This window comes from Macrotis lagotis, chromosome 7 (genome assembly GCF_037893015.1).
Source record: "Macrotis lagotis isolate mMagLag1 chromosome 7, bilby.v1.9.chrom.fasta, whole genome shotgun sequence".
Lineage (NCBI taxonomy): Eukaryota > Metazoa > Chordata > Mammalia > Peramelemorphia > Peramelidae > Macrotis > Macrotis lagotis.
In genome coordinates, this window is record NC_133664.1 from 48,177,272 (window position 1) to 48,193,827 (window position 16,556).

The following is a 16,556-nucleotide window of genomic DNA, read 5'->3' on the forward strand; positions in this document are numbered from 1 at the left end:
AAGAATAGTGAAAGAAATAAATAGCAAGGTGATGCTCCTGTTCATTGTCAAGGACCTTTGACAATGCGACAAAGTCCTGCTGAGAAACCCTGGGGTTCGTGAGACACACTAATGAGAATAATGGAAAGTTCCCCATTCTTGATTGTACAGAGACTTGGCCCCTTGCCTGCTTACATACAGAGTTGTCTACGAGTTTGGCAGGGATTCAGCAAAGATAATTTATTGCAATCACTTTATTGCCAGTTGTTGGGCAATTACATTTCAATAACATATGGCCTGTAGCTAACCTCCTGAATAGGCAGGTTGTAATGGGAAGATGCTCAGATCTGTGGAATTTAAATAAAAGCAATGACTTTCCAGTCTTGCAAAGACTCTGATTTAAATAGTGGATCAAAAATAGATAATCATGAATGAAGAAGATCCTATGTTTGTTCTTACCCCAATTGCCAATTCAGATGATTGGAGAAGACTGAATCTCACAGCAACACTTTCGCTGCCTAATCTTTTTGTCCTAGAGACTCCTTGGGGACAGACTTTTCCCTAAGAACAGAGTAACACTACTAGTCAACCTGACCCCCCTTACAAGGTCAGATTTAAATGGGTGAGAACATAGTTTTTGGCAAAGATGGTGATCATACCATCAAGATAGGGTCAGAACCTGAGAAATGGTTATGCATTTAGCCAGATGAAATTGCCTGGGTTTACCTATGTATGCTCAAATGATGCAGATGTTGTCCAAATAGGCTTCGATGTCGTATATTTTAGTTAGGCTTTTTCCTTGGTATCATGTTCATTTGGTGACTCTGTTTGCTAACCTTACTTTGTTTGATTCTGTACCCCACTTGCTAGTCTTATTGTTATCGTCTACCATTGTTATTATTGCCATCCTGACTGGCTTTTTTGTGGCACGTGAGTGCACCACTGTGGAATGTGCTTGTAACTCTGATCTGGTGTTGTTTTGTGTTTTGTGTTGGGCTCTCTCATATGGATTGCTGTATTGGTACTATCTATCGTTCTGTGTGGTGCTCAGAAGAGACTTCCTGGGCTGTTGGTTGAATGACCTTTGCTCTGGTATGTTTGAATGAGTATTTAGTGCTCTGTGGTCTGAGGACAGATGCCAGTTTGTTGCAGCCTATTTTGTGAGAGATTCCACAATTCTAAACCCAGGAAAGCAAGTTGTGTTCCTTTTGGTGAGCCTGTGACTGACATTCTTGTGAGGGAGCCCAGGTCACTAATGACCTTGGGAACATTGGTTTTTCCTAGCTTAGGTAAAGGGGGCATTAACAAGAGATGGGGACCAGGAGGCATTTACTGTTTCAGTAAGGTTTTTCACGAGTTCTCTCTCCAAGGGAAGAAGAGAGGAGGGATGTGACAATGGGGGTAGTGACCACTAGAGTTAATTCTTCCCAAGGGAGAGCCTGGAAGTCAAAACCTAAAAGGCAATCTGGCAAGGCTTGAGACTGTTGTATCTCATTCTGTTGTGGCTAGAACTTAAAGAAACTGGGAGTAACTGTTGAGGATATGCCAGTGGTTCCCTATGACCTCCAGGATCAAATAAGAAAATCCTCTTTTTTTTGCTTCTAAAAAAAACATCTGAAATCCTTGCCACCTGAAATCTTCCTTCATTTCCAGTCTTCTTATACCTTGAAAACTTGGTTCTTATTGTGGGATCCAGTGAGACCAGCCTCCCAACTGTTCCTCCAAGAAGAGTCTCCATTTTGACTCCCAGTGGTTTTTTGGCTGTCCCTTCTCCCTGGATGCTCTTCATCATCCTCCTCCTCTTATCGGCCTTCCAGCTTCCCTGACTTGCAATCTTCTAGAGGAAGCCTTTCCTCATTTTCCCCCCTTCCCCTTAATGCTAGAGTTTTGTCTCTCTTGATTCTCTTTGATTTATCTTGTCTATGTCTTATTTGTATATTATGATTGTATGTTGTCTCCTGCATTAGACTGTAAGCTCATCAAGGGCAGGGACTTTGGGTTTTGTATCCCCAACACTTTATACTGTGGCTGGTACCTAGTAGGCATTAAATAAGTGCTGTTTGGCAGAGTTGCTGCACCAGTCAGTGCTCTTTTCCACTCCCTACCCTCCATAGTTCTCCTGAGTGCTACCATCATTTGCTTCTAGGAATCTTTGATTGTGTTTAAGACTGTATCTGACTGATCTGATTTTATCTATCAGTCTAGTATTTCTTTAGCATCTGCTGGGATTATCTTGGTGGGCAGTGGGGATGCAAATACCAACATGAGAATGTCCCTGCCCTGAAAGAGATTATAATCTACTCAAGGGATATGGTATGTCCTTGGGGAAAGAATGTTAAAAAATAACTTAAAAAGAATCAGGTTGGGGATAAAGTGTAACACCTGGGACAACCGGAAAGATTCTATAAGACGGGGCCTTGAAGGTTCCAAGAGGCAGAGGTGTTGGGGAGACTAGGTATAGAGGGGAAATGTGAAAGGTGTGGGGGTGAAGATGGAACAGAAAAGGAAGGTCCTCTGGCCACAACCAAGATTAAGAACCTCTTAACCTAGGGGTCCATGAACTTTTAAAAAAAAAATTCGATAGCTGCATTTCAGTCATCTCAATAAGTTTTTCTGTAATCTGATTAACTTTTGTTTATGTATTTAAAACATTACTCTGAGGAGTCCTTGGGTTTCACCAGTTCAAAGAGGGGTCTGTGATGTAAAAAACATTAAGAATCCCAAGACTAGGGTGCAATTTTAATCCATGAGTAGGAAGAGTCTGGAGCCACACTAGGAGGAGGTTTACATGCCAAGAAGAGTTTGTCTGAAGGCAATAGGGAGCTAGTGAAACTTCTGAAGCCAGAAGGGGGTGGGTGATGTGGTCTGACTGGCATTAACAGTTTAGTGGCTCTGGGGGAAGATGGAGTGAAGAAGGGAGAAGGAGGGAAAAAGGAAAAGCAATTAGAAGGTTCTTGCAACTAGGGCCTGAATGAAGATGGTTTGGGGAGGAGTGGAGTGAAGGCAATGCATAGTCATTTCAGAATTCAGGTTTAAAGAGAGCAAAGGTCTTGTCTCCAGTTTATTACAAGCTCCCAAGTTCTGATGATGCCCAGTAAATGTGATGATGATGGCAGGAGGGAGTCTTCTCAGATCTTGTCTCATTGGCACCTTTGTGTTAAATGCACCCTGACTTTCTCTTTTTTAATTTACAGTTGCTACATTTGATATATGCTGCCCTTGGAACTGTATTCTTTTCAGTGGTAAGTCCATTTTTCTTTCCTTTTCTCAGGCTTTTTAAAAAGGAAGTAGGTGATTTTGATGGCATTGAGATTACTTAAGGTCAGCAAGAGAGGCCCCCAATGTCACTAAGACCCCCAAGGTGCCACATTTGTGGAACCTGGTAAAGACCTTGGCATGATGGCCTTTGACCAGATGAACACAAGGATCTTTTTAAATCCAATTATTGATTTCCTTGTATCAGTGCAGGTTAGAGGGAAGGGAGCAAGCATTTATTTATTTTTAATTATTAACTGATTAATTTAGTTTTTCAACTACATGGAAAGATAGTTGGTAACACTCATTTTTGTAAGGTTTTGAGTTTCACATTTTTCCTCTCCCTTCTTTTCACCCCTCCCCTTGACAGCAAATAATCTGATACAGGTTATATACATCTATAACTAATGTTAAGCATATTTCCATATTAGTCATGTTGTAGAACAAGAATCAGAACAAAAGAGGGAAAACTACAAAAACATAAAACAGATTTCAAAAATTTTAATAGGAAACTGGTCTGCATGCAGACTCCACAGTTCTTCTCTGAATGTGCATGACTTTTCCATCACAAGTCCTATAGAATTGGTTTTGATCACCGGACCAGCTGCTCATCACCCAGTGGTATGAGCATTTATCAAGTGCTTACGGTGGCCAGGCAACATTATCTCATGCACAACCACCCTGAGAGGGAGCAAACAGACTGATCCAGGGTCACAAAGCCAGGGTCTGAGGCAGGATTTGAACTCTGACTTCAGTGAGAGGGACTCATTCGTTTTTAAATTGGCATAAACATGAACAGACAGAAATGAAAAGGATTAACTCATAGTGGTCTAGCCCCTAAACACATGGAGAGGATTTTCCTCACAAGGACTATGGGCTATCATCCCTAGTTTACTTGGAAGGAAACTGAGGCTTGGAGAGGAGGTGACCTAGAGGTCACTTTGGGAAGATTACTTTGGCAGCTGAATAGCAGATGGATCAGTGGGGAAGATGCTTTGGGGCAGGGAGACCAAGCTGCTTCAGCTGCTCTCTCCAACTACTGTCTCTTTTCCTCATTGCCACCCCACTGCCAACCGAAATTGTGAAAGATGAGCTTCTCAGTAACACTTAGGCTTGCTAGAGAGGAGCAGCCAGGCAGCCAGAGATCTTCCCCCTCTCTGATAAGATGGGAGGAAACAACTCACAAGGACTGACCCCATCCCACTTCTTGGAGAGTCATGATTTGGCTCATCCATAGGCTTCTCTGTCTCCCCCTTCCTCCTCCTCTCTGTCTCTCCTTCCTTCCCCTTCCCCCTCTCTTTCTCTCTCCTCCCTTTTACTCTCTCTCTCTCTCTCTCTCTCCCTTTCTCTCAAACAGTGGAACTGAGGTCCAAAGAGGTTAAGAAAGCTAACATTCTTTCAGTTATCAAGCATTTAGGGGCCGGATGACTTCATTAGCTCAGCTATTTTAGTATGTGATGAAATAAATAAATAGATAAATAAACAGATTACTTCTATCACAGGGTGGGGGGGGAGGGAAAGCTTTAAAAAATGAATGTTGAAAATTACATCAACATATAATTGGAAAGATAGAATGTGATACTTAGGGAAAGTTGCTTCTTCTGAGGAGGACTGCAGCCCTAACTCTGGCCTATCTTGCTGGTACTCTGTTTCTTCAGAAGGGGGACAGAACGAGAAAGAGTGGATAGAACAGCCAAATCTATCTGTGGATACTGAGAAAATAATTTAAAACTCGTGTCCACCTAATGGCAAGTCATGTGCATGAAAGATTATCCAAAGCTATATCATGCTCATTTTATAACCACAAGGACCACACTGATAACACATATGGCTTGTTAGTTACTGTAATCCTTAGATCTTCAGTACACAATAATGACCTTTTAATGAAGAGGGTGCAGCATAATTAGTCTGGAAGGGATAGGGGGCATTCAACCTCCAGTGACTTTGAGAGTTTCTAGAAGCATCAACTGTATCAAACCCCTGCTGCTTCCTCCCCTCCCTCCTCTTCTCTTTTTCCTTTTCCTCTTTCACCTCAATTTTCCTCAAAAGACTAAGTAGAATTTCTTCTCAGAGGTAAATGGATAGAATGATATGATGGAAAGAGATCCAGACCACCTTGGTTCAAAAACCCAAGTCACCCTGTGTGAGTCCCTTGGTCTCTGAGGGTCTACTGGGTTGTCAGAGTGGACAAGATGGCTTTTTTAAAGCCTCCCGAGCCAGGAATGTTTCAGCTCTGTTCCTTAAATGCCTCTACTTAAAGTAATCTTGTCTGTGATGGATTTTTCAGTGTTATCTGCAGCCTACATTTTGTCACACATTGCATTCACTCATGTTCATTGGTGTTTGTCAATACAGAATTACAGATAATAAAACTTATTTTAAAAATAAATTTTAGGGGGTGGCTGGGTGGTGCAGTGGATAAAGCACCAGCCCTGGAGTCAGGAGTACCTGGGTTCAAATCCAGTCTCAGACACTTAATAATTACCTAGCTGTGTGGCCTTGGGCAAGCCACTTAACCCCGTTTGCCTTGCAAAAACCTAAAATAAATAAATAGATAAATAAACAGATAAATAAATTTCAAATGTTCCTTGCTCAGTAATGTCCCAGAGACCTTTAAAATGCTTTCCCCATCATGATTAGAAGTAAGAGGTTAATATTGCAAGTAGCTGCTTGAGCCTACCTTTTCAGTGTGGAGCAAGTTGTTTTTTTTAAATCTCAATAGAATTTGATTTCCCCCCCCAATCATACGTAGAGATAGTTTTCTCTTTGTAAAATTTTCTCCCTCCTACCATTCTTTCCCTACATCCTCCCCAAGACAACAAGTAATTTGATAAAGGTTATACATGCACAATCATGTGAAACATATTTTCATATTAGTCACGTGAAAAAATAATCAGAAAAGGGGAAAGCCATGAGAAAGAAAAAAACAAAAATAAATTACAAGAGTGAGTGAAAATAGTAAGATTTGATCCACATTTAGACTCCAAAGTTCTTTCCCTGGAGGTGAATAGTTTCTTATCACAAGTCATTTTTTAGTCTTTGATCACTGTATTGCTGAGAAGAGCTAAGTCTACCCTAGCTGATCATCACATTATACTGATATTACCACTGTGTCCAGAACGTTGCTGCTGCTGTGTAGTACAATGTTCTTCTGGTTCTGCTCACTTCACTCAGCCTCCATTCCAGGCTTTCTGTTCTCCATTCTGTCTGTTCATCATTGTTTTTTTGGCAAGGCAATGGGGTTAAGTGGTTTGCCCAAGTGTTCTTCATTTCTTCTAGAACAATACCATTCCATTCACATTCCACAAATTGGTCAGCTCTTCTTCAATGGATGGGCATCCCCTCAATTTCTAATTCTTGTGGTGCAAATTTTAAAATAAATCTGTACCCATGAATCTGTTCTCTGTAACATTTGAAAGGAGCCACTGGTATTTTTCAACACCAACAAGCCCTTGGTGATGCTTGCTAGACTCTATATGTATATATGTATTTTTAGTATTTTATAATACAGCTATTTTTGGCAAAGGGTCTTTAATAATGATCTATTTTGTTGGGCCTGTTCAAAGGCCTCTCCTGGAATAACACAAGCAGAAGTTTTTCAGTGCCTAATGTTAGAGGGCTTTGTTAGAAGCATTCCACCCCAGATGCTGAGACTTCAGTCTAATGGAAAGCTGCCAGATTGGAGTGAAACCACTACCATGTCATGATCACGGTCATTGAAGCTCCCACCACACAAGCAGATCCCCGCATCCTCAGGATGATAAAATTCTCCCAGAAATCCATGGGCAGGAGGAGCATCATCGAGAAGTGTGGGGAAGTGGATCCCTTTGGTGTAAGATGTGGAAGGGTCCAAGTTAAAAATACTTCCACCTAGTACAGTGTCCTCCCTTCCTGGATGTATTTTGCTTCCTTTCTAAGTCTTGTGCCATTCAATAATTGAATCAGGTTGGAGAGTTCCACTGTGGTCTTGTTCGATAGATTCTGAATCTGGCTTCTGTCCCACAGAGTTAACTTCCCCCATGGGGAAAAGATGTGAAATGATATTGAAATTGGATGATTTGGGGAAAAGTTAAGTTTTGGATGTTGGGAATAACACTGACCTTAAGATTTTCATTTTCTGAACAACTGAATAATTACAGTTTATTACTAATTCTGATAGTCATATATATATAACTGGGGTCTGGTTGTTTTTTGTCCTTCATTCTAAAAGAGAGGACCATGACATTAGGGAGGTGATGCCAATGCCTTATAAATAAATAAATTGGATTTAAGTAAGGGATGGCTGTGCAAAGTTATCAGCCTTACTCTCTCTTCTGGAGCCATCTGGGTCCAGTGGCCAGATAAGAATCAGGATGACTGGGGATGACCCTGGATGGTGGAGTGGCTAAAATATATTCTAAAGAGCATCGTTTCTGTTATACCTTATAGATGAGAAAGGCCTTATCATATGGTCTCTTGGGGACTCTTGTAAACAAACCTCTCCTGAAAGAATCCTAGAAGCCTGGAGATGGAAAGGGCCTGCAAGGTAGCTCCCTGCTGCTATGAGGCTGACAAAGTGGTCACTCTCCAACTTCTGCTGAGGAGGGGGGAACTGATCACCTCTCAAGGAAGCCCCTTGTACTTTTGAAGAGTGCTAAATTGTTAGAGAGTTTTACCTTCTATTGAACCCAAGTCCCTGGCACTAATACTGAACCCTGGGCCTAAAAGAATAAATCTTCCATTGTTAGGGACTGTTGTGTGTGGGAGCACTGTAAACTATCATCACCTGGTGTCCTTGAGCATCAGAGCCTTATTTTAACTAAGTGCCACAGGAGTGGGAGTGGATTAGAGACTGGGAGGAATATTTAAGCACTTGTGTTTTGGAAAATAAACAGAGACCTTGGAGACCTTGGTGTACAAAGGGAGAACTTGTCTTCCTTGCCTCCTGCCCCTTCAATGCTCACCTGGGGAAGGATAAGGGAGTCCAGAAAGGGACTCAACATACGATGTCTGATCAGGGACCCAACATTCCATCACAGCCTTGCACATATATGAAGATGGCTCTCCCATCTCAGAGAACACATCTCCACTCCTCTAATCACTCCTCCTAGACCATGGTCTCCTGATTTCTCAACACCTGATCTTATCCAGCTTCTAGCTTATCCATGTTCTTCCTGAAAGGCAAGATATCCTGAATGAAAACAGCATCCATAGGAGATAGGACCAAAGCAGAGGTATGTGGCGAATGAAACATTTGCCTCTTTGGTACAGGATGGCGTTATCTTGTTTGGTTTGCATTGACTGGGGGGAGGACACCTCCAGTTCTGTTGTTTGGCTTCTTCTTTATCTTATACTTGTGATGGCTTCTAATTCAAGGATAGAACTTTAAATTAGTTTCCCTATGGGGTCTTAATTGGTATCCCCTCCCCTATTACACACACACAAACACACACACACACAGTAAGCTCTTTTAATAAGTAGTTTGTTGACTGATACAACAAACAAAGATCAATATTGATATAGGCAAAATGAGACTGGTAAAGGAGAGATTTAAAATGCAATAGAAAAATTGCTTTTATTTGGGGAGGAAGCAAGGAAGGTTGCATGGAGGAGACACCTGACTAGGCTCAAAAAAAAGATTTCAGCAGGTGGAGGTGGAGAGGAAGACTGTAGACTAGAAAAGAAGAAAGGAAACAGTATTATCTCATTTGATCCTCACAACCCTGCAAGGCAGGGGCTATTATAAACCTCATTTTACAATTGAGAAAACTGAGGCAAATAGGTGAAATGACTCAGTGCATAATGGGGCCATTGAGCTACCTGCACATTGGAGCTAGGAGTCTGGAGCTCTCTTTAAATACTTGAGCTCCTCTAGGTTTCACACCAGTTGCCTTGGTTTTGGTTTCTGTAAAATACTGTCCCAAGCAGCTACTGTAGGGTTTTTTGTTTGTTTTTGTTTTTGCAAGGCAAATGGGGTTAAGTGGCTTGCCCAAGGCCACACAGCTAGGTAAGTATTAAGTGTCTGAGACTGGATTTGAACCCAGGTACTCCTGACTCCAGGGCTGGTGCTTTATCCACTGTGCCACCTAGCCGCCCCTCTCCACTCATTTTTAATATCTCCAAACGCCTTTCCTGGTCTCCGACAACAAGGAGCTCCTTTCCTACATGAGCTTCTCGACAGATTTATCCTTTCCCCTCCCATCATCTTCAAAAGACCTTAATCACCCCCCCCCCCCCCCTGGATCCTCAACTTCTATGGCCTGGTTCCTTCCCTGTTTCCTTCAAGCACACCCAAGTCCTCAGACTCCTTGGGGGGGGATCTATTTCCTTTCCAATCATAGCCCAATCTTGCTGGTGTCTCGTCATCACTCAACTGAAGCTGTTTTCATTCATCTTTAAGTGTGGATTGTTTCATTTGTATTCCCACATCCCAGAAGTACCAGGAATAGAGTGTTGCTTAGAAAATGTTCACTGATTGATGTGGAAAGCAAGGCCAGGTGGGCAACTCTTATGTAGCAAATATTATTAAAACATCCCCATTTGAAAAACTCTGAATTATAACCTAGCAAACAAGCCATTTTCAAAAAGAGGCACCAAACAGCTAGAACCCACTCAGACTCTAGGAATAGTTTAAAGTTACAGTTTCACATTTTCCAGATTTGGAAACAGAAAACACAAAAGGATTGTCCGGTGAAAAAAGGCAGTCTTATAGTGAGATATTTATGTTTGTCTGTATGTATATGTGTGCATACATACACATATAAACATAATACACAATATAAATTTTAAGACTTGAAACCACAATGATAATTTAAATCTTTTTTTTTAATGATTTTAAAGCTACTTAATGAGAATTACTTGAATTTAATGTGACTAGCAGTGTCCTGCCATGCAACACTTACTATTTTTCATATGTGTGTGTTTTGCTCTTTGGCTCCCCAACTCGATTGGCTCTAATCTCAACCCTGGGATTTAGGGCAGGGGATCTCTTGGAACTCTTCCAACTCCACAGAGAGCACCTGCCGGGGGGAACACAACCGACTGCTGGGAAGGTGATGGTCCAGACCAGGGAGCCAAGCTGGCTCCTCAGCCTATTTGTTTCGTAGGGAAAGGAGGGACAAGGGAGATGTGAATGACCAAGAACTGTACAAGGTGCCACAGAAAACAGACGAGGAAATCCTTCCTATGTCTTGGCAGAATGCACACCTGTCAAGTTTGGTAAAATGTTTATTAGGGTTCATTAATAAGAAATATAAATCATTTGCTAAGAATACAGAAAGATCTACTCTTAGTGAGTTGTCAACTACTTGTCATAATGGTTCCGTGGAGACAACATTTATCTTTTCCATGGGGTTTCTGCATTTCGGCCTGAAAAAAGAAACTTGGTACTAATATTTAATATTTAGATTTTAATCCTTGAAATCAAATTTAATTTTTTTACAGAATGACCATCTTCATTAAGTCTCAGATTTTCACTTGTAACAGATACTTTAAAAATATTTTTAGGACTAAACAAACCAAAATGGGTTAGGTGAATGGCTACAATAAATAACAAACATATAAATATATGGATACCAGCAGGTAAGCTTCAGTTTCCTTATACTGAAAGGCATAGTTAATACAGTTCAAAAGAACGAGCATTTATGTCTCATAAAAACAGATTTTAAAAGCACCTATGATTTAATACAATTCTGTAAATAAATACAAAAAAATGACAAAAAAATCCACACAGTTAAAAAAAAATCATTCCGAGGCCCCTTTCTCCTAATCAACTGGATGAATAAGTAGCTACTGTTCACCCAGCAGAAATGCTCACCTGCCCCAGGAGAATGGCTTTGTAAATGCCAAGTAACATACAGATTAAAAAAAAACGTTCATTCTATATGCTAGAGACCCGTGTGTGTATAGAGTTTGAAAACTCAATCAAAAATTGTCAATGATTTCTCCTGAGATACTGATAGAATGTGGGCAACCCAGTTACATCAGGGTCATATCACATTCACAAACTGAACCCCAGTATCATGGAATTGGGTTCTTGTTGGAATAATTAAAAAAAAAAAGACTCCAGGGGTTACATAATAGAAAATTAAAAAAAAACAAAAAACAAATTATTTTATAAATAGAAATCAAATTAATCCCATCATGCTGGAAGACATTTCAAAAGCATATCAGCCTCAAGAATTGGTCCAAAATGTAATGAGACAAATGGAAGTAGTTTAATTAATAAATGTTTAATCAAAGAATTTTACATATTATTAACAGCATTCATTTGGCCAAACATCTACATGTTTGTAGAATCCTACTGTATATAAAGTGGGAATGTATCAAGTATAGACTATGAAAGTGCAAATAACAATTCAAGGTTAGAGTAATTTTTACATTATAAAATTAACTTGTTTACAAAATAGGCTTTGCCAAACTTTTTTCTGAATCATTAAGTCAATGACCGGTGTTTTTAAAATGTGTACCAAGAAAATACAAATCGAATGATAGTTTTTCATGCTCAGGATAGATAGAACAGCACAGAAATAAAGGCTATATACCGACTGCCTAAAACAAGTTAGATATGACTCAGGACCTGCCATGGTCTCTAACTTCACAGAGAGAGCCCTCTTGACCCGTGTCTTACTGCAACTGCAGCTTCGCACGACATCACAATGTGATACAAAGAATCTTTGTGACCTTCAAGTGAGAAATTACAACTCACAGAAATTATTGGTATCTAATGTCAGTTTAAAATAAATCTGTAAAATTCTTCAATGGATTATTTCGGGTTACCACCACAGATAAAACTGATTTTGTCCCCCAAAATAACCTTAATAGGAACATCAATATTTTCACATATTATGTGGTAGACAAAATGAATCTTTTCTCAAAACCTAAGTGTAAAGAATGAATGTTGCTGTTTTGATAAGAGAACTAGTGATAATGTAGATTTATTATTATCTCTGTGTCAAAGTAATAGTCCCCATATAGTTGATGCTAGGAAATTCCTTTAAATCTGAGGAATGTTTTAATAGCTAATATGGTATCCTGCCCATAGGATATTGGGGAAAAAAGATTTCAAGAGTGGGTTGGAGTGAAACAATAATCAAAAAACTTAACTGTTACATACAGGTATTCATCAGTATTTATGTAGTCTTTTACCCAGTCTGGTATTGGCCTGTATATATTCCGCAGTGAAAATCTGATGTCTCCAGGTCTCTGGTAATGATCTAGCAAAATGTAAAATGGAGTGAGTGCTGTTTGTCTGTTTTGCAGACTGTTATGCTAGTTTTGATTATATGTAAGTAAAACAGTCATTCCAACAATTTACTCCAGTTGTCATTACATACTGTACCATTGATTCTTATTTACCACTAAGACCAATATTTTCTTCACAGTAAGACACTGATAACTAGGAAGTCTGATTAAAAAACAAAACAAAACACTAAACAGTAATCACACAGCAAATGAATATTGTGCAATTAAACAAATACATCTCAGTGTTTGCTCTTTAGGCAAACAAACTGAATGAACATTTAGTTGTTATATTTACTGTAAAGGCAAGGCCATGGGTGGTTTTATGGAGGTCATCGCAATTCATAGCATAGTTACTCGAGAACACACACTGAAATTTGAATTACTTATTTAACTGGCAACTATCCACTTAGGTTAGGCAAAGGCACAGTAACATGTTGCGCAGGATGTCTTATTGACTTTTTTTCCTTAAATAATTGTGGGATTTACTATAATTCATGAAAACTCCATTTCCCTCTAGTTTATAAAATATTTACCATTAAAAGTAATTGCACCCATTAGTAAGTAGAATGCATTGTAAAATTGTGAAAACAAATAACTATGATTGCACTTCCAATAAAGTGTCTCTTAAAATACAGCACCGCTGTTGCTAATCAACTGTATTTTAATATTAAAATAAACTGGTTTTAACAGCAGCATTAGGGTTAGTTAACTTAAGCTACAGGCTACACATTTAAATGCAGTCTCCATGGCAATAAAAGCCCATTGAATTTCAAAAATATCACGGCTACCACTGCACACCTTTTACTCCAAAGGATCATGAGATTGCTTTGGTGCCCTAAAGGCCACTGAACACTTATCTCTCTGGTTAGACAGCCCGGCTAGTCACAGTTTGGCACATTTGGACTGTAAATAGATATGGAAAAATCTTCGATTTATGTAAAAAAAAAAACCAAACAAACTTATGACATTGTTTTGGATGCAGCGTTAAAGAGGAGCTGCTGATATTCTCAATTCACGCTGCTGGTTTAAAATCAAAAGAAAATGAAAATGAAAAAAATGTTACACTGAAGCACGAAAATTAGCAAGTGAAGGTTAGACATTATTAGGTTTATCAACTTCTAAAATACAGAAAAACTAGTTCTTAGGAAAAACCACCAAAAGATTCAGAGAGTTAGCCTTTAATTTATAGTTTCAAATTTAATTTTGCCAACCTATGGCTAAACAGAGCCTGCATTTTCTTGGGGATGTGGAACACAACTTACTTGTTCCTTTTTTCCTGTCAGAGAAAAAGGAAAAATGTTACCCAATGAAATGCAAAGGAAATTCCTTGAAAGGTTCAAATTGAAAAAGGAGCGACCATCGGATGGAACAAACGCCAATGTATCAATCCTGTCAGTGGTCCACAACTGAGCTGGAATTGTGTGGACAGTCTCCATACTAAGCACTACGTGTAGCATACCCATCGGTAACTGCTGTCTCTCTGGGTTCCCAAGGTAAAGCATGGATTTACACCAAATGCACTTGTTCAGTCCATTCTTCGGAGGTTTCATCAGTCTGACCTGAGCCGTCGTCGCCAGGATCCGTGCTGCAGGCTGTGCTGCCAGCCCCGATGCCAGCTGCAGATCCTGACTCTCGACTTTCTTCGGCATCACGTTCTTCTGACTGGGGTCCTTGGGCATGGCTTTCACCAGCATCCTTGGGGAGGCTGGGCTCTGCTGGCTGCCCCTGCCTGGAGACTTTTGGGCCTAGGGGGCCTCCGGGCTCACCTTCTGCGCATGGCAGCTGGGAATCCTCACTGGTTTCTGGCACTGCAGAAGGAATCAGGGCAATAGTCTGGGGGTTCATGTCATGAAACCAAGCCATAATATTGCCGAGGAGGTTTTCGTTCAGGTTGGAATCCTGGTTGGCAGAGTCTGGGTCACTAGATGTCGGATAGAATTCACTTCTGGCATCATTCAGAGGGGGAGGACTAAGGCCATCAGCAGAACAGGGATTGCTGTCTGTGCTCAGTCTCAGGACGCTCTCCCCAAGTTCTAACAGCTCCGAACTGCTCAAAGCAGCCCTGGGGTTATCCACAGTCATAGGGATGGCATCCAGCCTTGTGGGGAGAGAAGTTCCTATTGCTCCTAATGATGCCTCATTTTGTAGAAAATCTCTAGTTTCCTCATCAATAGACAGCCCAGACTCTTGCAAAGACAACTGGATAGCAAGCAGTATATTTGGATCATCTTCATCCAGGGAGCTCAGGGCCTTTAAAATGAAAAATTTATTTATATGTGAATGTGCACGCGCACCCCACCCCATACACAGTAACATTATAACAAAAGGTAAATGACTTACTTTCATAAAGCAAATTAACTACTTTTAGAAATGTACTTAAAACTTTATGTTTTAAACTAATCATAATTTTACTATTGCTAACCCTGGCAAATCCCAAGAAAACTTACAATTATTAAAAAAACTTAAAAAATATGTGATCTTTTCTCCCAGATTCTTTGAGAAGAAAACCTAAGACTAGAGACAAAGTGAAGCCAAGGTGAGGCTGGAGGAGGTAAGTACCTGAAGTGAGTCCTGGTTCTCAGAGCGGCTCACAGAGGTATAGTCGTGAGCAGAGGAGCTGTGCAGAACACTCAGAGAGGCTGAGCTCACCATCGAGGCCCCATGTCTTCTGCTGCTGCTTCCACCTTCTTGTGTATCTGGTCAAAGCAATTTGTATCAAAGATAATTGGGCCTTGAATAGAATTAATTGAAACGAGCATAGATTTTAGTATGTCAAAGGACTGAGGAAAAGAATCTCATCACCCCCCCCCCCTTTTTATTTTACCAGATTTTTACCCTCATTTTTCCAGTTCCTCAGGTTTGGGATCTCAATGTCAGTCTTAATGCCTCACCTGATCTAGTCAATCAAATCTCAAATCTTGTTTATCTCCCTCTACAACAGTCTCCCCTGGACTTCTGCAAGGTCTCCTCCTTGGACTCCATGCCTGGAGTCTCCTCTACTCCCAGACCCCTCTACACAAGCTCAGAGTAGATTTTCTTTAGAATCAAGTTTGGTCATATCTACAAATGCCTCCCTCTCACCTCCACTGTCAAAATATAAACTCTGTTTTGCACCAGAAGCTCTTCACAGCTTGGTCCCCTGCTGCCTTTCCAACCTTCTTTCTTTCCTCTCCACAACTTCTGGACCAGCCACTCTTGCTGCTTTCCACCTAACCCTCCATCCCTTTTGAGGTTTTTGCTTTGGAATGCTCTCCCTAGTCTTCTCTGCTTCTTGGAATCTTGGGCTTCCTTCCCCATCCCAGCAGAGATGAAGCCTGTGTATCATGTACCATTTCTATTATATTCTTTGTATGTTTTTCTATTTAAAAATTCAATTTGATTTTTTTCTCCCCCCACCAAGAAAAAAAAAGCCTGTTATGCAAATTCCCATATTAGCCATGTCAAAAAAAAAAAAAAAAAGCCTCAACCTGTACTGAGTCCACCAGCTGTCTGGAAGGGGAGACTTCTGAAATGTGATTGGTTCTACTGTATTGATAGTTTTAAATTCTTTCAGAGATGTCTGTTTATAGTAATATTATTATCTAGATTGTTCTTCTGGTTTTGCTTATTATTTCACTTTACATTAATTCACACAAATCTCCAGGTTTTTCAAAAACCACGTCTTTCATTTCTTAACAATACAGAACCATTTACAATACAGATACACAAATGTGTGCCCCATGACTTGTTCAACATTTCCCATTTGATGAAATGCCCCCCAATCAGTCACTATGAAAAAGAGCTGCTATAAATATTTTGTATTTTGGGATATTTTCCCTCTTTGTTTGATCAAAAGGTATGCACAATTTATGCACTTTTGGGATACAGTTCCAAACTGCTTTTGAGGAAGGCTGGACCAGTTTACAACTCTACCAACTGTACTGAAATATTTGTTTTCTCAGAGCTGTTCCATTTTTTCTTAACTACATCATTCTTTTTTTTTTGATTTTTCAAGGCAATGGGTTTAAGTGACTTGTCCAAGGACACACAGCTACGTAATTATTAAGTGTCTGAAGCCGGATTTGAACCCAGGTAATTGGAGAAACATTTAGTATAGTATT

The 16,556-nt window shown here is 40.1% G+C and overlaps 2 protein-coding genes across 2 annotated transcripts in view; one reads left to right on the top strand and one right to left on the bottom strand.

Annotated features, from left to right (window-relative positions):
- LOC141492497 (protein lifeguard 2-like) overlaps nucleotides 1-16,509 on the top strand; it is a 51,795-nt gene extending 35,286 nt beyond the window's left edge. The window contains 2 exon segments of the mRNA XM_074192819.1: nucleotides 3,174-3,221; nucleotides 13,740-16,509. Coding sequence (XP_074048920.1) covers nucleotides 3,174-3,186 — 13 coding nt within the window. The 3' untranslated portion in view covers nucleotides 3,187-3,221; nucleotides 13,740-16,509.
- LOC141492496 (ankyrin repeat and IBR domain-containing protein 1-like) lies at nucleotides 11,429-16,501 on the bottom strand. The gene is made up of 2 exons (XM_074192818.1): nucleotides 15,016-16,501; nucleotides 11,429-14,706 (listed from the first exon to the last, which is right to left on the bottom strand). Exons 1-2 carry the CDS (start codon nucleotides 15,106-15,108, stop codon nucleotides 13,963-13,965), a joined length of 837 nt encoding a protein of 278 aa, XP_074048919.1. The 5' UTR covers nucleotides 15,109-16,501; the 3' UTR covers nucleotides 11,429-13,962.
- Nucleotides 16,510-16,556: the final 47 nt, after the last annotated feature.

Excerpts from the sequence above, each read along its gene's own strand:
- LOC141492496 (XM_074192818.1), bottom strand. The coding sequence starts at position 15,108 with ATGGTGAGCTCAGCCTCTCTGAGTGTTCTGCACAGCTCCTCTGCTCAC. Across the intron at positions 14,707-15,015 it reads AGAACCAGGACTCACTTCAG|GCCCTGAGCTCCCTGGATGA; the intron begins GTACTTACCTCC and ends TTCATTTTAAAG.